The sequence below is a fragment of the Sminthopsis crassicaudata genome, chromosome 3 (assembly GCF_048593235.1).
Source record: "Sminthopsis crassicaudata isolate SCR6 chromosome 3, ASM4859323v1, whole genome shotgun sequence".
Taxonomy (NCBI): Eukaryota; Metazoa; Chordata; class Mammalia; order Dasyuromorphia; family Dasyuridae; genus Sminthopsis; species Sminthopsis crassicaudata.
Window position 1 is genome coordinate 182,187,587 of NC_133619.1, and position 20,207 is coordinate 182,207,793.

The 20,207-nt window shown below is 33.0% G+C and overlaps 1 protein-coding gene across 2 annotated transcripts in view; it reads right to left on the minus strand.

Moving 5' to 3' along the window:
* The window catches only part of MRPS9 (mitochondrial ribosomal protein S9), a 77,693-nt gene that overhangs the window by 24,459 nt on the left and 33,027 nt on the right, over positions 1 to 20,207 (minus strand). For both annotated transcript variants that reach the window (XM_074299708.1, XM_074299709.1), the window contains exons 3-5: positions 12,558 to 12,620; positions 12,434 to 12,464; positions 2,129 to 2,208 (exon numbers count right to left, since the gene is read on the minus strand). In XM_074299708.1, coding sequence (XP_074155809.1) covers positions 2,129 to 2,208; positions 12,434 to 12,464; positions 12,558 to 12,620 — 174 coding nt within the window. The remainder of the gene's footprint in view (positions 1 to 2,128; positions 2,209 to 12,433; positions 12,465 to 12,557; positions 12,621 to 20,207) is intronic.

Here is a 20,207-nt window from a genome sequence, read left to right on the forward strand (position 1 = left end):
AATAAAATTGAAACTCTGGGGTTAAGTGAATTAGAGGCTTCTTGTCATAAAGTTAGTAAATGAGAAAGGTTTAATACTTCATAGCTGGTCAGGTTTCTCAACCATAATATGGTGTCTCACAATAATTCCAACCTAAATTTATAGCATTTAAAAATTTCCAAATGATTTTGCATATTATATTTGATCCTCAAAACAGCCCTGTGTTTCATAGGTTGGTACAAGTGTTATTACCCCCATTTTACAGACCCAGAAAGCAAGATTATGGCTTTCTCAAGATCACACCACCAGTTAAATGGTAGTGTTGGGGTTTCAAACCCAGGTCCTCTGACTTCAGATTTGGTATTCTTTCAAATAAACATACAAAATGAATGCCAATCAGATGTAGTCTGAAGTCTCAGTCAAGTGATATGGAAACATTTGGCCCCTTGAGAAGTGGTACAATCTTGGACAATCTATGTGTCTTAAAACAATACAAAGAATTAAAAGCAAAGTTATATTCCTTGTAAAATGTGTAATTTCTTCATTATGATGGAATGCAACAAAACATCTTGCCCTTGGGTTGCTCTGTTTCAGCCAAAACAAATGCAAATGACTTGTCGGATGACAGCTGTTTGATAAGGCTCCTCTACAAGACCTGCATGCTTTACTTTTTTCCGTGAAACTTGGGATGAAAGGCAGAAGGCAGGAAGAGAATTAATGTAGCATACAGTCTAAAGGCAATGCTACAACCGTGATTAAGTAGAAAAGTTAAAAGGCACAGATTTTCCACAGCTTCGCTGCGTGCAACCCATCCGTGTAACAAGTTGACAGGCCTAGCGCGTCAGCTCCATCATCCTCTCCGACAGCTAAAACGCAGCATTGCATCCCTTTTCAGAGAAAATTTGCGTCTGCACCATGAAGCGTTGTACATTATTTCTTAGCACTGCAGGGGGCTCAAGTCCATATGGAACCTTCACAAATATTACCACAGATCAAACCAGCGGCGTTTCGAGGCAGATTTGACATACCTATTTAAATGAACAGCAGGGGTCCTTGGGCTGCCTCAGGCTGTGCAGGAGAAAACCTCTGTGGAAAGTCTCGGCTGTAGCTCCATTACTCAGCAAAGACACATTCTACATTTATCATTCATTTCATTTCTGCCAGGGCAAGAAGCTCATTTGCCCAAGGTCAACAAAAAATGAAAAAAAGGTTGTTTCCCCACCCCACCCCCTACCAAGAAATGAATGTATCTGACAAGTGGGGATTTTGTCCTTTGGGTTTGTGGAGCACAAATAAACACCAGATAATCTATGGATAGAAAAGCTTTGTATAGAATAGGAATGTTTGAAATCTGATATCAGATTGGGAAGGAGAGGATGGAGTATGTCTGATAAATACTTGAGTAACTTTTGTATAAGCATGAAATGGATGAAATAAAACTTGACAGGTTCAACTTATTTTTAAAAATGTTCACTGGTTTCTTTCATTCATAAGTTATCTTTCTATAGGATAATTCTGGCAAGTCAAAGAATTTGCACACTATCAATGTCCATAGCTGTGAAAAAACTGTTAATAATATGGCAAAATGAAATGGAAGTTAGAATGTAATAAGCTGATATCTGAGATAGCATTACTGTAAAGGTAAATAGACTAAAATTCTAGACTCCTATTCATTTTTATCCACAAATATGAAAATCTCAGAACAATTTTAAAATGTAATTATATGTAACTGTCTAAATTTCCCTCATGTCAAATGCCTAAGTGAACCTAACAACTTTATGTTATACTAGATCCCTTCTTTTCTACCTTGTTGCTTTACTAGATATCTTATAAAATGCCTTTTTAAAAAAACTTAACTCTCTAAGCAAATCATATTATAAAATAAAAGAACTGGTATAACAAATTTCAAACTACCTATTAAGAGAAAATATTTAAAAAGAAAATAAGCCATTCAATTATAAATTAAAAAAAGGAAACCTTTATTTAGGGTTAGTATCTATAACAAGCATAAAATCAAACCTCTAGAGGTCTTATCATTGTCCGTTATGAAAATGAGTAAGTAAATTCTGAAGCTTTCTGAAAGCTTTTATATAATTAGTTAACTTAGATTATAGCTTATACTATTTATCATAAAATATGATGTACTTACATGCATTAATGAGTAATATGACGGCTTGCCAGTATAAAATAGAAAGTGAAATGGACGGCCATCTTCTCCCCATTGGATTGCTAAATGAAAAGCCAGATGAGACCAAAAAAAAATTTGTATATAGATCATGCCGAATTGCAATTCTAAACCACTTTTATAATGCTGATTAATTTTTAAAATACAAGCTAAAAAGAAATAAAGAAAAGAAATATCATGGATATTCAGTCAGATATTTAATAATTAGAATCTATCTTAAATTTATTTTAATGAGAAATTATAATATTCTAATATAATCATCCTAGCTATCTCACCATAGGATAGATTCTTATTATGTTCTCAATAAAAGTTTATATGAAATGGGCACCATCACATTATTACAAACAGAAATATTAGATATAAATTTATTATGCCTATCAGGATGCGTAAGTACATCCAAAAATGACAAATTAGGTGCTATATAATACACTCTTAGCAATAGGAACTATCAATCAAATATGAGGATATATATGAAAAAGCTTTAAAAACTGAAACAATATATAAATCTTAAAAATTTTTGGAATTGAAGATTTTATTCTTGTAGATGCTTTTCCACACTGTACTATTTGATTCAATGCTACTGTATCAATCCACATACTTCCCAGTTTACTCACTTTTCAAATACAAGTTCTAAAGGTATTAATTAGAAATTACGTCTGCAACAACAAATTATTCCCATAGATAAACAATTTGATATACTAAGTTCTAATATGTGAAAATTAACATGGAATTTAAAATTAAACAAAAGACCCTTAAATTTAAAAATACTTAAAAAAAAGATATTTGTGTCTAACATAAGAATTGTTCCCTAATTTAGAGAATCTAGAACACTGTTGCTATCTGGTGAAATTCACATAGGATTATTTTATTACATTAAAACAATACCAGCTCAAAAGTCCTAATTTAGACAACCATTTATGCTAGTTTTAGAACTCTCAAAAATTCTATTAAAAACCAATCAATATTAAGCACTTACTATGTGCTAGGCACTGTGCTAATAATAATAAAAAGACACAAAAGACAATCCCTGTCTTCAGGGAGCAGACAGTCTGATAACAAAAGACACCATTATGCAAATAAATATTTACAAACTAAGCTACATGAAGTATAAATAGGAAATGATTTGCAGAGGGAAGTCACTGGAATTAAGAAGGGTTAGGGAAAGCTTTCTAGAGAAGGTAAAATTTTAGTTAATAGTAAGAATCTACTGTGATCACAAAAACAGAACTTTAGAGGTCATCTGTTTATACATAAAAATATATTGTTAAAAAAATTTTGTCATGAAGCTTCCCCCATAAATGAGCCTATGTTTAAAAACAGCCCTGTTTAAAATGTATGTGAAAGATGCAGAATGGAAGCGGGGCAAATCTACTTCAAGCAGGGAAGTGAACAAACAGACTCCAGGAAGAAGAAAGACTTATCTTGATAAAAGTTAAAAAAAAAAAAAAAAAAGTCAAATTCACTTGGAATTACTGGGTTAGTAACACAAACATGAAGAATCCTTAGTGAAGATACAGCCATTAGGCAATCATGTTGTCTTTGATATTTTTGTTTATTAATTATAAATAAAATAGAAAAAGAAAAAAAAACAAAAGTAAGCAAACAAAGAAAAACAAAGAGAGCCAATATATAAACTATGGCCCAAATGGGAAACAATTACCTAGCCAGAAGACCATGTTCCAGAGCTCAAAAGTGATTTTATATTCTACTAAAAAGCAAACTCTAGAGAGCTGCACATATCCTTCTATGTTTTAACCTGAAAAGATACAGCTATGACTGATTAGTATTTAGGCTGAAAATATTTAGGCATTCTACTTCTCTATCAATCCATCTTTATAAAGAATGGTTAAGTAATTCATAGTTATTTCAAGAGACATTATTTAACATAAAAAAAAAGCACAGAATTATGAATTGTGAGCTTTTACTTCTTATTCAGCTATCCCATTTAAGCATATCTGATGATAGTATGGGTAACTATTTGGGCTTAACCCATCTTAGTCTCTACCTGAATTGCAGACTCAACACTTAAGAGCAAGTTTAGATTGAGCTTCTACCATAAAGATTCAAATATAGTCAGTGGCAGAATTTTGCATTTTGATAAAATATTTTAGCTCAAATACTTCCATTACTATAATGTAGACAGAATCTTATTTTAATGACCTTTGGATTTTATTTGGGCTCCTGCTAAGAATACTGGACAACTATTAATGACTCTAGTTCCAGCTCAACCACTAAACTACTAGGTGACTGAAGGCAAAATCACTTATACATTTACTATGCCTGTGTTCTGTCATTTGTTAAATGAGGCAGGTGGCCTACATGATTTCTAACCTTAACTTTTATGGCTCTAAAATTATGAAATAGCATATCTTTTGGTTATTGTAAAAATGGTCTAAAAAGGTTAGGGTCTGTCTGGATTTGTAATGTCACTGAATATAATAGAGCACTCTCAGAGAAGCATTTCCCTCTACCAAGGCATAGTAGCACTGTTACTCTCACTCAGAGAATTGCCTCAAGTACTTTAAGAGTAAATAATTTGCTCAGGGTCATATAAACAAGTGTCACCACGTTGGTGTTTTTTTTTTTCCCCCTACACTCTCTTCCTACTAATGGAGAAGGCTATTTATTGCTACAATATGCATAGAAATAAACTATAGTGCTTATTTTTAAATATTCAGTTTCAGTTTTCAAATTTTTATGTAGACCAAATACTTGTTTTTTAATTTTTAAAGTTTTTTATTTTCAAAACATATGCATAGTTTTCAACATTCATCCATTCAAAACTTTGTGTTCCAATTTTTTTTTCTCCTTCCCTTGCCTCCAACCCCTCCCCTTGACAGCAAGTAATCCAATATATGTTAAATATATGCAAATAGATCAAATATTTGTAAAAATAACTGGGAGAACAAATGAACAGAAGGTTACACAAGACGATGTTTTGACAATTCCAAGGCAAAGCAATATTCCTGATTCCATTTAACAAGTTTTAAAAAAGCACTGTTAGTCAACAAACATTTATTAAGTGCTTACTATGTGAAAGACACTGATAAGTACTGGGGATACCAAAAGCAAAATATAGCGTCTGTCCTCAAGGAACATATATTCTAATAGAAGACAAAACATGTAAATAAGTAGGTAGATACAAAATATGGATAGTGCAGAAGGAAGGTAATCTGAAAGAAAGGTCCTAGCATCTAGGAAATGCCCTTTTGCAGAAAGTGAGATTTGAGCAGAGCCTTGAAGGAAATCAAAGAAATCAAGAGGTAGAGGTAAGTCATCCGATTACTCTAGGCAAGAGGGACAACTACTACTGGTGGAGTGGTGGGAAGTGACCACAAAAGGTATAGGGGTAATGGCCTGGAAAAGAATTGGAGAGAATGGTGAGGGTAAAGAAAAGGGAATAATAAAGCAAATGGATCATGAACCAAGAATGGAACACTTGTGATGGCAATATGAAAGGGATAACAATCCTTGTGTGTAGGTGAGGTGGAGCAAAAGGAGCAAATAGATCATGAGAATTAAAAAGAGTAATAAACGATAAAATTAGAGTACTTTAGGGCACGTTAATATGTATATTGAAATCCTTTAATGTGAAGACAGGAATTGGGGAGGAAAGAAAGACTGTTAAGTCTGGCAGTAACTTTAATAATAAGGAAATGAAGGCAAACCTTTAGAAAATAGACACAGGACTGGACTGAATTGCTAAATTGGATTTGAAGTGCTAACTGTTAATGATGGAACAAGCAAGGAGAAGGTAGAAAAATAGGAAAATGGTAATGGAGCGCAAGGATTGTTTCAATTGCACCTCTGTGACTTGTGGGGTTGCAAAAGCATAGACAGTACTAGAAAAAGAGGCAAAGAAAAAGTAGTAACATCAGGAAATGTGTTTGTTACATCTGAGTGAGGACCAGAGAGAGGGCATGAAGAAAGGAAGAGGTTAAAAATGAAAGGAAGTTAGTGTTGTATTGGTAATTATGCACATATGTTTGACTCCAATGTTAAGAATTCAAGCTCCTTGAGGGGAAGGATTGTTTCATTCTTTGTATTTGTATCCCCAGTGATAGGCATTTTTTGTTGTTGTGTCACTCTTAGTGACCCCGTTTGGGGTTTTCTTGGCAAAGACACTGATGTGGTTTGCCATTTCCTTCTCCAGAGGATTAAGGCAAACAAAGATTAAGTGACTTGCTCCAAATCTGAACTCAGGTCTTCCTAACACCACACTCAGTGCTCTAACCACTGAGTTATTTAGTTGCCTTCAAATGCTGGCACTTAGCAGACATTTAATAAACAAACATAGGTTGGTTGATTGAAGGAAAAGGACCAGAAGATAATAGATTTAGAGCTGGAAAAGAACTCAGAGGCCATTTAGTGCAACCATAGATGAGGAAAGTGAAGCCAAGAGAATCTGACTAGAAAGGCCACCCAAAGAGGACCGGGCAGAGCCAGGTTTCAAGCCTTGATCCCCTGAGAAACAATCCAGCCAAGTTTTGCTTTGGTCAGCAGCAATTTGGTTTCTGTCCTGAAAGTTAGTTCCAATGTAATCTGGGGGAAAAAAAAAAAAGTACTTGGGTCTAGGAGACATTCAAAAATGAAGCAAAGAACCTGCTCAAAAAAAATTTTTTGAATAAAAAACAATGGATAGTGAGCCATGCAACAAGCAGAGATGGGCTGCACAAAAAAGTGGAAATCAGAACACCAGCCAATTTAGGGAAGCTTCATAAGGTACAAGATAATAAAGACTCATGGTTGACCAAAAGAAAAGTCCAGTCATCCAGGAAGGAAAAACAAAGTGGACTAATAATGTATACTGCTTTGAAGATTAATTCATTACTACATATGCATGCTTAAATAGTTGTGCAGCTATTTAAATCATAAAATGCTTGCTACAGTCAAGTCCATCTCTGAAATACAAATTTTTTCCAGGTTTATTAAGAACCGGATGGCTAGCCTCTTGGTAATTTATTTATTTGATGTCAACTCATGAAACAAACCAAAAAAATTCCAAAAACTGGTATTTACTCCTTTGAATATATTGGAATTCTATAGTGTGATGGCAGACAAAAATCAATTATTTAAACCATCCATAAACATTAACAGGCATTGATCCTCTAAAAATGAAATCCTTATTGAAGGGCCAATGCAAAAGCATACTATACTACTGTCAAAATAGAATTTTACCATTCAGGAGGTTCTTGCTATACACAAAAGCAGAAGAAAGTTGAAGCTAGAAGGATGGCTCACAGGAATTAAATTAACATGTAAATAAAGTTAGCAAGATGGTTTTATTATGCAAACAAAGGCAAAAACAAACAATTGCATTGTTTAATTGGTGTTTGAAGATCACTAGAAGAATAACTGTAACCAATCTACTAACATCAGTTCTAGAATAAAAAGAGATAAATTCTTAATGAACTGAGGAGACTACATGTAAATATACTAATCTATATTCTGATTCTCAGTAACTTAAAGGCAGAGAAGAAAAAGTTAATAGATATGGTTTACGAATTTGGAATTAAAAGATTCAAAAAATTGAAAAATATACAAAAGCCCCACATAAATACATCTTGAATACTTTTCCTCTTTTCTTGTTCTTAGTTATCCTAAAAACTAGATAAGATGAGCAAAAACTAACATCACACAAAGGAATTTGTTATATTTGAAAAAACAGGAAATTGCTTATTACTGATAAAGGAGGGGGCAGCTAGGTGGCACAGTGGATAGAGCACCAGCCTTGAATTCAGGAGGACCCGAATTCAAATCTGGTCTCAGACACTTAACACTTCCTAGCTGTGTGACCCTGGGCAAGTCACTTAACCCCAGCCTCAGGAGGAAAAAAAAAAAAGAAAATGAAAAAAAAAACCAAAAAAACCTGATAAAGGAATCATTTCTGAACCATCAGCTGTCTGCATACAATCAGAGCACTAACTTGGTAGAACAAATTTAGCTTTTAGTAGAAATAAAAATTAGTATAGGATATCATGTACAATTAAAATACCTCCAAGCTGGCCTACTTAAATGAGTTACTGACATTGAAAAAAAAAAATAGAAGGGAAAAAAATGCAAATATTTGATTTTAACAATTTTATAGACATTTAATTGATATAAATCAATTATTATGGAAACCAAAAGACCCTAAAAATCCCACTTAGCAAAAGCCTGAATTACTTGCCAAGCAAGGAAACATGGCACTGAAAAACATGGCTTAGAATATAAACTCTTTTGTAAAATAGGAGGAAGGATAGTAGAACATTATGAGCTACATTATCCCATGAGAAAATTAGTAGCAATGGAGAGAAAAGCATTTTAAGAAAGCTCGGAAAACAAAATTCCAAAAAATCCCAACTAAACTCCATCTAGATGTGATTTAGGAAAAGATAGATAAGATTTACAAATATTCCTATACAATTTTTTCCCCCTAATAAGGATTATAGAGTCATAACATTTGGACTCTAGGAGAAACACAAATGCTAATAAAGAAAATTAAGATAGGAAAAGATGTAGTACTGGAGTATCACAACTATACCAAAAGGAAGCCTATGGTGGAAACCAAACAATTTTGAAGATGATAAAGATAGTTGAAAAAGGGGGAGATAATCAAAGGCAAAGTTATAATCTAAGAATTTATTCTTACCTCAAAAAAGTAACTGAGAACAATTATTAAGACCCGTCACCTATAGTTCTCATAACATAGTAAGAATCAACAACAGGAAAAAAAGTATTTGATTTAATTTATTTACAGAGGAAATATGAAGTAAAGAATGATGAATGGACAATATATAAAATTTGTCATCATCTCTTTTTCTCCCTCTGTGTACCTGTCTACCTGTCTGTCTGTCTGTCTATATCTCAGAAAGACACTGCAGCCTATGTTGTCCTTGAGATAAGAAAATGCGAATTTCCTAAAATGATCTGAAGGTTTTCCAAGAAATAAAAAGTTACCTTTCTATACCTTTCTAATACTGAGATTCCTTCAGTTGTAATACAAGTGTGAATCAATGATCACCTGTCCCTAAAGAACTGAAATTGAAAATTACCAATGAGGAGAGGCACATGCAAGGAATGAACAGATATGTTGTAAATAAAGAATTACAAAGAATGGATGTAAAAGATATCATCAAGTAAATGTACAAGCAAAAATGATGGGCTAGTCACATTTTGAAAAGGATAAATGATGGATAAGTTAAATGTCCACAATATTCAGAAGAATGTTTTTGATGTCAAGAAAAAACAAGGAAGACTCCTAATGATTCTATCCTTTCCCACCCTCAAGAATCAGCAATTAAGAGAGATCAATAATTGAAAGTAGTATTTTCCAGTTAAAAATTGTGATTCAAGTCTCACAATCTCCCAAGAAGAAAGAAGGATCAGAGGCATCCAGAAAAAGAAAAAGGGTAGTTTTGATGTTACAACTGTACTTTGGCTTGATAGCAATTCAGTGTATCACAGGATCAAAAAAAAAAAAAAAAAAAACACCCTATCAAATCATAAGGATTTGAATGGAAGTTCTTGGTTTGAATGGCAAAAGGTTTCTTACAGATTTTATCAAAGCATAAAGAATACAAGAATCACACAGGAAGGACAGGCATGAATGAATTTTAATCTGCATCATCAGTGAGAATATCTACTTTGATATCAGATTCATATGAGTATGGAATAACTGAATATTTTTCAGACAATTGTAGGTGACAACTGTAGGTCAATGGATATGAACATGAAAGATAAAGAAAGTTGAAATTTATTCCAATAAGGACTTGTATGAGAAATGACGTAAAAAACAATAACAAAACTTCAAGGATATTGACAAGTTTTTGTGCTGTCCATTCAATTTCATATCTGAGTCTCAACAACAGGAATTCTTTATTAACTTCATTTCTCTTGTGGGGGTAGTTAAGTCAAATTTTATCATTTCTTGCTGTGTTCTAAAAACTGTAGGTGGCAAATATTGATGCTTATGACCCAAAAAGAGGTGAGCTAAACAGGAAGCAAGAGTGAAAGAAAACTGATAGAAAGCCCAAAGACTTAATTGGTATCTGGGAAACACACACACACACACACACACACACACACACACACACACACACACACACTGCAATAAAGAAAGGTTGATAAGTAAAAGTATTAGGATGTAAGTTGTTAATCCTCTGTAAATTAAATAAAGATAATTTTTAATCATGATTCCAAAGAAATGATGGTGAAGCATGTTATCAACTTAACTGAGAGAGGTGATGGATGGAATCAAATTATAGAATAAAACAAATATTTTGAAATGTGCCCAATGTGAGAATTTGAGATTTTTACAAGAGTTTTGATCATCCTTTTTTCTTTTCCAATGGAGTAATAAAGATAGAAAGGAGAGAGGGAATAGGTTAGTGGAAGGGAAAGAAAAAAGAGTAAAAAGGGGAAAGCTGGGGAGTGCACACAGAAAGGGGAGGAGAGGAAAAAATGGAAGGAAGAAAAGGAAAAGAGGTCAAGGACACATTAATTTTTTTAAATGTATAGAAAAGAAGATATTACAGAGAAAGAGGGAAAGCAAGCATTTATCAAATGCCTATTATGTGTGAGGCACTGTGTTAAGTATTTTAAAAATATTATCTCATTTGATCCTCACAACAAACCTGAAAGATAGGTGCTATTATTATCCCTAGCTGAGGAAAATGAGGCAAACACTTGCCCAAAGGCCCACAGCAATTTATTATAACTATAGTTAACAGAAATGCAGTTTCATATTCAATACTATTTTCTTATAATAAAAGCATCTTATTGCAGCAGGTAAGTCAAAAGGGAGGGCATGTATAATCTCTCAGTTTTCATATGATTTGGATCTCCTCTGCTATGATTTTATATTTTTAAAAGCTTAGTTATTATTATTATCAAAAGACAAAACTCACATAACACTTTTGAGTTTTACAAAGCATTTTAAATACACTGTTATTTAATTTTCAACAACCTTGCAAAATAAAGATTATAGGCATTATTTTGCCCATTTTACAGATTAAGAAACTTGAGGCTTAGAGAGGTTAATATGCCCTTTTTGATTTGCCCAATATTTACACTAATATTAGAAGTAGGCAGAAGTAAGGAAACCACCCATCCTCTGAATTATGAAATTGCTAAATTTTCTAATTTCTGAGTACAGGGGAAAAGAGAATTTTATGTATATAATTAAACATAAAATATATATGGCATACCTTAAGCTGTATAATTGATATTTTTGATAGTATATAATTTAACACTGACTGACTATATTTAATCTACATAACACACATAAATAGAGACAGTCTCAAATAGCTATCAATCTAATCTATCTAGGCAGTCTGAAAGAGTTTAGATCACATTATATCATAAAAGAAAGTGTTCCTGAACAAGTTGATAAAAAAAATTACTTAAAACATGGACCTTTAACACAAACATTTTATTAAATTTGATGAATCACAAGGTGGTACAACGAATAAAGAGAAAGTGAGAGTCAGAACTATTTGGGTTTCCAGTCTGGCTTCTGACAGAATAACTCAGGTTACAGAGAATTCTCAATGTAATTCTCTAAGGCAATTAGTTGCAGAACAGTTACTTGTTTACATAAATAGAATTTCTTACAACCATAAAAATAACACACACACACACACCCAACAGAACACAAAATTCATCAATCTAGTACTATTTTTTATCTAGACTTTTAATTTTATCATAACAATTTCCTTTGGTAACATGTTAATTTTATTTTAAAGTGAATTTTTATATTTTCACTGAACTTTACCAAGATTAGTTTAAAAAATATAAAAGGAAACTGGCGAGAAAGCATGACTGAATGAAGAGTTGGACTTGAAATCTCAAAGACTTGGGTTTTAATCTCATATCTCCTAAATAATGGCTATGCAACTTAGGACAAGTCATTTACTTTTCTCAATGCCACAGGCTACTTGAAGGCAGAGTTTACTTGCAGAGAAGGCCTGGGCTTGGTTTAGCTTCTTCATTTGGGAGTTTCCAGAGAAATAATGAAATTACAGGTCTGGTTCCTAGTCCTATTCCCTATAGAAGAAAATTAAGACTAAATTTTTAACTGTTTAAGATGTTTTTCAAAGTTTCCTTTGAAAATTATAGTTCTTTAATTTCTTCTCTTTTTAGTTTTAGTTATACTATTTCTGTTTTAGACAAAGGAATTGGTTTTGCACCTGTAAAAACTATTTTGGAAATTTTACCCAACATATTATAATATAGCATTTTGTCTCTAAAAAAATGACATAAAATGGAATGGACTCTGAGTATACTTACCTCTACGCTTTGGGAAAATGTCATCAGGATGCTGTAAAATAAATAAAAGGCACATTAATCACTAAATACAACATGAAAAAAGTAGAGTGAAAAAATTTTATAGTAGTAAATAAAATTAATATACCTTCATAATTGGCCTGGCCTTTTTTTCAAATAAGCCACTTGGGAAGAGATATGCAATAGCTCTCTAAAAATTAAAAAAAAGCATTTAAATTATCAATTTAGAATGACAATTATATGCAGATACAAAAAAAGACATATGCTTAGAATGTACAAAGAAATTTTAGATAGATATGCAAATAACATATAATAATTTAGAATATTATGGGTGTTAAGACAGTTGTAATGTGTTATTAAAAGAATACAGGAAGGAGAGAGAATTTCCATCTAGAGTAATACAGTGGTAAGTTTGTGATTCCCTCCAAGTGGGCATTCTCTCTACCAACACATAATACATTGCCTCCAACATCAGTTCTTCAGATAATCACAGAAACCCATGGGTTTCAATAAGCTCTTATAGTAGGAAAAAAAAAAAATCAATCTTCTGACAATAAGTTTCTCTGAATTTAGCTAGATGAGTCTTCAGAGAACGGACACAGTCCTTCACTAGGCCCAAACTCAAATGATACTTGCAATCAAATACTCAGTCATTTCCATGACATAATGAAGCACTGAAATGTGGCTTTCATTTTAAGGACAGTAGTAGAAGGAAAAAACACATCTCAGACAGAACCTGACACTCTGAAACTGTGATTTTGATGTGAACATAGGAGACCAGAAATACTGGAGACATAGAATCTTTTCGAGTAACATGATATGATTGGGGGGAAAAAAAACAAAAAACAAAAAACAAGAAAAAACTATTGTGTCTTATGAACCTAATTTATTCCACTCATTTCTTAGCCAGTATCAAATGGTTTTGATGATCACTGCTTTATAATATAGTTTTAGGTCTGGTACAGCTAGGCCATCTTTATTTGCATTCTTTTTTCCATTAATTTCTTTGAAATTTAATGACCTTTTGTTCTTTGTTGTTATTTTTTCTATCTCTATAATTTCTTGGCAGTTTGACTGATATGACACTAGAGCTGTCATTTTTATTATATTAGCTTAGTCTACCCATGAGCACTTGACATTCTTCCAGTTGTTTAGATGTAATGCTGGAGAAACTGAGGCAAGACATAGATTAGAGTTTTTAATATTTTAATAGTGGAGAATTTGGACTAGTGAAGCCATACTCGCCATAGCCAACCAACTGGATTGGACTCTTGTCTCAAAGCATCCAGAAACAAGCAAGTAATTCCAGAGACTTTTATAGGGGTCTAGCTATCAGGGAAACAAAAGCAAAGGAGGATCAGAGCACTGGGTGAGTGGAAATTGCAGGAAGGACTATAACTCTTTAATTCTGACAGATTGGAAGTCAATAAGATGGTTGAGCAAGAGACAGGAAGTCTGGACCCAGGAGATACCCAAGTATTTGAGATAAGCCATCTGCAGTTTTATAACTCTTTGAAATGTGAGACTGGTCAGGACTTCAGAGGCAAGGCCCTAATTCTCTCAGTCCTATTGGCCAGGAAAGGGGGATTGCCACCAGGGAAACTGAGGTATTACAATTCAGGGAAATTGAGGCATAACATGATCTGAATTTACTAGTGTGAAAAGTGTTTTGTAATTGTGTTCATATAGTTTCTGACTTTGTCTTGGCAAGTAGATTCCCAAATATTTTATATTATCTACAGTTATTCTAAATGGAATTTCTCTTTGCATCTCTTGCTGATGGATTTAGCTGCTAACATATAGAAATACTGATGATTTATGTGGATTTATTTTGTGTCCTGCAACATTACCAAAAGTTGTTAATTGTTTCTACTAGTTTTTTTAGAGTAAGATCATTTTCATCTAGAAAAGGTACTATATATCATTATCTGATTAAGCTGTTCACTGATCAAATTAAAGAATTATCTCCAAATTACACGAGTTAGCTAACCACTGGGAAAAAATCCATTTTAAAAGTTAGCATTTTTTTTTAAGGCTCAAAGATAAAATTCTAAATAGTTAAGACATATAAGCTATTAGGAAATTAACTAGTAGAACTCAATTGAGCATCTATTATAAGAATACAATGGAATGCACTCAAGCTCTTCTAACTAAATTCTGCTTGAAATATGGAATAGGTAAAATAGAAATAAAGTTGTCTATGCTTTGCAAAACACCAATGAATGGAAAAAGAGGACCATGTATTCTCCTTAAGTGAAACACTAGCTAGAAGGATCCATAGAGATTGTCTAGTCCAATACTCAATTTGCAGACAAGAAACTAGAATCTAGAAAGACTAAGTGGTTAGCCTATGGTCACAGAGAATGTAGAACTTAAGAATTTAAGTTTTCTCATTGCTCTTTTTTAAAATTAAAGCTTTTTATTTATAAAACATATGCATGGGTTATTTTTCTAACATTGACCCTTGCAAAACCTCTTGTTCAAATTTACCAAGGTAGAAAAACTGTTTCTCAACACTGAATGTCAATTTGTCTAAAAGTGCTATTCTGTCTCACCTATAAGAAAGCTATCCTGGAGATAACAGATTTTGTACTAGGCACTGAAGAGAGTCCCCTAGTTATTATATTAAGACACAATCCTCATTGTGGAGATTATAGAGGAAGGAAATAGGATTATCTATTTATTCTTCTCCTAAGTTAGTAGTGCTGGGGGTAGGCACAGATATGTGACTACCATAAGTCTATCATATGTACAAATGCTTTTATTGTCATACTCATAGTCTGAAATGTTATCAGCATGTCGACTCTTTCTTTTTCAGACTTCCATTCCTAAGGATATAGTATAATCTACAAAGGCTGGATGCCCACCTGTTGGGGGTACTATAAATATAATTAGAATTGTATAGGACTTAGCTCAGCAACTACAATGAAATAAAAGCCCTTCTCACACTAATGCCTGTTTATTTTTCCTCATTTCATGTACTTCATTTGCATAACATAATTACTATTTTTTACCTTAACTCTGCCCCAGTCTATCTTTTGAGCTAACCAATTGCTGATGTCAATCTTATACATACAGTATACATTTATTTCCATGTAAAAACAAATTGTCTAAATTCCCTGAAACTGGGTCTTATGTATTAAGTTTTATATTGAGTTTGGGGTTTGTTGAAAGTCCTAAAAACCTGCAAATTTGTTGAATTTTTTTTTTATTCAACATTATAACATAATTTTGCTGGATATGATATTTTTGGTCGCAGGTCTAGTTCTTTTGATTGCTGGTAGATATGACCTGCACTTTTTTATTGTAGTTGCTGAGGTAAATCCTATACAATTCTAATTACAGCTTCAGTGTAATAGAAGCTTTTTTTTCTTGTTTCTTACAAGATTTTCTCTTTGATCTGGTGATTTCGAAATCTGGCAATAATATTCCAATGTGTTCTTAACAGCATATACCAAGATAAGATCAAAATGGGTCCATGATTTAGGCATAAAAAATGAGACCATAAATAGATTAGAGGAACAGAGGATAGTCTACCTCTCAGACCTGTGGAGGAGGAAGGAATTTATGACCAGAGGAGAACTAGAGAACATTATTGAATAGAAGATTTTGATTACCTCAAACTAAAAAGTTTCTATACAAACAAAACTGATGCAAACAAGATTAGAAGGGAAGTAACAAATTGGGAAAATATTTTTACAGTTAAAGGTTCTGATAAAGGCCTCATTTCCAAAATATATAGAGAACTGATCCTAATTTATAAGAAATCAAACCATTCTCCAATTGATAAATGGTCAAAGGATATGAACAGACAATTCTCAGATGATGAAATTGAAACTATTTCCACTCATATGAAAGAGTGTTCCAAATCACTACTGATCAAAGAAATGCAAATTAAGACAACTCTGAGATATCACTACACACCTGTCAGATTGGCTAAGATGACAGGAACAAATAATGATGAATGTTGGAGGGGATGTGGGAAAACTGGGACACTGATGCATTGTTGGTGGAGTTGTGAAAGAATCCAGCCATTCTGGAGAGCAATTTGGAACTATGCCCAAAAAGTTATCAAACTGTGCATACCCTTTGATCCAGCAGTGCTACTACTGGGCTTATATCCCAAAGAAATACTAAAGAGGGGAAAGGGACCTGTATGTGCCAAAATGTTTGTGGCAGCTCTTTTTGTAGTGGCTAGAAACTGGAAAATGAATGGATGTCCATCAATTGGAGAATGGTTGGGTAAATTATGGTATGTGAAGATTATGGAATATTATTGCTCTGTAAGAAATGACCAGCAGGATGAATACAGAGAGGTTTGGAGAGACTGATGCTGAGTGAAATGAATAGAACCAGAAGATCACTATACACTTCAACAACAATACTGTATGAGGATGTATTCTGATGGAAGTGGATATCTTCAACATAAAGAAGATAAACTCACTTCCAGTTGATCAATGATGGACAGAAACAACTACACACAGAGAAGGAACACTGGGAATTGAATGTAAACTGTTAGCACTACTGTCTTTCTACCCAACTTACTTATACCTTTGGAATCCAATTCTTAACGTACAACAAGAAAATTGGATTTACACACATATACTGTATCTAGGTTATACTGTAACACATGTAAAATGCATGAGATTGCCTGTCATCTAGGGAAGGAAGTAGAGGGAGGGAGGGGAAAATTTGGAAAAATGAATACAAGGGATAATGTTATTTAAAAAAAAAAATTACTCATGCATATGTACTGTCAAAAAAAATTTATAATTATAAAATTAATTAAAAAAAAAAAGTGAACTGACAAAAAAAATTTTTTTTCGATGTGTTTTTTTCTATTTGTACTTTCCCCACATGTTCTACTATCCAGGACAATTTTCTTGGATTATTTCTTACATTACTTTTGTCAATGTTCCTTTTTTGGTCACCGCTTTCAGGTAGTCCAATTATTTATATATTTTTTCTTCTTGATCTGTTTTCTAAATCTGTTGTTTTTCTTATGTTTCACATTCTGTTTTGTTATTTCTTGGTCTCTTACAGCTTTGCTGGTTTCCTCTTGCCCAATTCTAATTTTCAAATAATTATTTTCATTTTTAAGACTCTGTACTTCCTTTTCTAGTTGGACAATTTTTTTTTCATAATCTCATTTTTCCTGGATGTTTTTTATTTATTTTTAAAAAAGTTTTCCCTCAATGTCTCTCATTTTATTTTTAAATCCTTTTGTGTGTGTGTGTGTGTATGTGTGTGTGTGTGTGTGTGTGTGTGTGTGTGTGTGTGTGTGTGTGTGTGTGTGTGTGTTTTTCTGTAAGAATGATTTAACATTATTCTTTGGGGTAGAAATTATTTTTACCTCAGTGTCTTCCTCTGAAGATGAATTTCCTTGGCTCCATAGTAAGTTTTCATAGTTAGGTTCTTCTTTGCCCATATAATGTGAAGTACTAGTATAAGCACCTCAATTCATGGGGAGGGGAAGGAAAGCCTCTAGCTTGACTTCATCTCTTCCCTCTGATCTGGAACCCCAAACCAAAAGGTCTACCTTCCTGCAAGTGCCCATAGTCAGCAGTGTCCTTGCCCCACAGCTTCTGGACTCATAAGGTGTGCTTATTCCCTCTCTCCCACAGCTGCATCACTGCAGCACAGTTACAGAGTTTCTGTGGTTCTTGCTGAGGCTCCAGCCAAACCAAGCAAGCCCCAGGGGCCCCTACTTGATGTTTCTGCAGAGCTAACCTGACAAAACAGAGAACATTATATTGGGAGAACTTTCCAAATGTTGATAATACAGGGAAAATACTTCTTAAATTATATCTTGAGTACTTAAACAAGCAAATTGAAAACAGGAGGAATTTGTAAAGCCAAGAATAGAATCCAAAGGGAAAAAATTAAGTAAAATAAAGCTCTTGGTATATCTACTTTTGGATGGTAGATATTACAAATGAAACAAAACAGAAAATATTCTGATGAAATAACTTTTAAATTAAAAAATTACTTCCTTTAAAGATAGTGATAAATGTTGGAGGGGTTAAGAGAAAGCTAGGACACAAATGCATTGTTGATGAAATTGTGAAATAATCCAACTATTCTGGAGAGCAATGTGGAACTATGTGCAAAGGGCCTTAAAACCATGCATTATCCTTTGACCCAGCAGTGCCATTACTGGGTCTGTATCCCAAGAAAATTTTAAAGGAGGGAAAAGGACTCACATGAGCAAAAATGTTTGTAGCAACTCTTTTTGTGATAGCAAAGAACTGGAAAATAAGTAGATGCCCATCAATTGGGGAATCATAAAATTATTAGGAAACATGGGCTGAACATGCTATGCTATATTTAGATAATGGAATATTATTGTTCTATAAAAATTATTTAAGAAGCTGATTTTAGAAAGGCCTTAAAGATTTACGGTAACTGATGCTGAGCAAAACAAGCAGAACTAGGAATACACTGTACACAGTAACAGCAAGAATGTTTGAGGATCAACTATGAAAGATTTGGTTCTTCTTTAGTGGTTCAGTGATCCAAAATAATCCCAATAGATTTTGGACAGAAAATGCCATCTACATTCAGAAAAAGAACTAAGAAGAGTGAATGTAAATCAACACATGCTATATTCACTTCTTTTTTCCATTTTTAAACATCTCCCCTGGTTTTTCCCTTTTGCTCTGATATTTCTCTCCCAACATGATTTATAAAGTAATATATATTAAAAATAAATAAATTTACTAGAAAAAAAAGTTGCTTCCTTTTTTTTTTTCCTGCTTTTAAAATACTGAAAAAGAACTCTCCTTTGAGTCAAGTAAAATAAAAGTACATTTTAAGTTAAGTACTACGGATCCTTCGAATAACACTACAATTTGTTCTAGAGGAACTGAGTGAAACTATATGTTCATCCTATTTTCTTTAATATTCTGGAAGAGGAAAAACTTTTTCATCTAAGTAAAATATTAATTACTATTTCTTATTTTTAAAATACACCTAAGAATATATATAACCAGAAAACTAAGAAATGAATTTATCTTGGATATTTTGACACTACAGATGTGTTCAATGGATATTCAAATTATTGTTTCTAAGCAAAGTAACTTTCTGAAAAATATTCCAAATATTAATCTAGCTCCAAATAATTAGCTAATTATTTGAAGCTGCTTTTTCCAAAACTAAATGTGTAATATTTACATTAAATATAAGATCTTCTTAGATTTTTGAATATATATGCAAAACAGATTCTCTAAGCTGAACAAATAGCTATATACACATATAGTGAATAATAATAACAGTTATCTAAGTAGATCATGATGTTTAAGGTAATCTTTGATTAATAAAACTATTAGTTACATTTTCAGAAATTGGAATATCAATGATTTTGACTGCTGAAAGGAAGGCAAAGTATTTACTACATCTTTAAGCTTAAATTGAGAACTAAAAAAAGATTGCAGATTCAAACGGGGAGAAGCACTGGGTCAAGACTGCAATCTCTATTAATTAGGTATCCCAGCTGGGCAGTGGGTATGCAGCTGTTAACTTGATCAATGACTTACCTAAATGTCATCTCTACTGATTCGCTTATAAATTACCAGCAAGTGAGACTAATGTACAGGTGCTAATTTATTTAAACTGTTCTCTGCAGTTCTACATAGCTTTATAAACTGCATCTGGCACCTAATGTTAGCTGTCAGTTGTACTTAGACATGCCTGTCCTAACGACTCTGTTCATTAGAAATGAGCACAAATTATGAAATATTGTGAAAAATGATACATCAAATGGAATGGGCACAGCAAA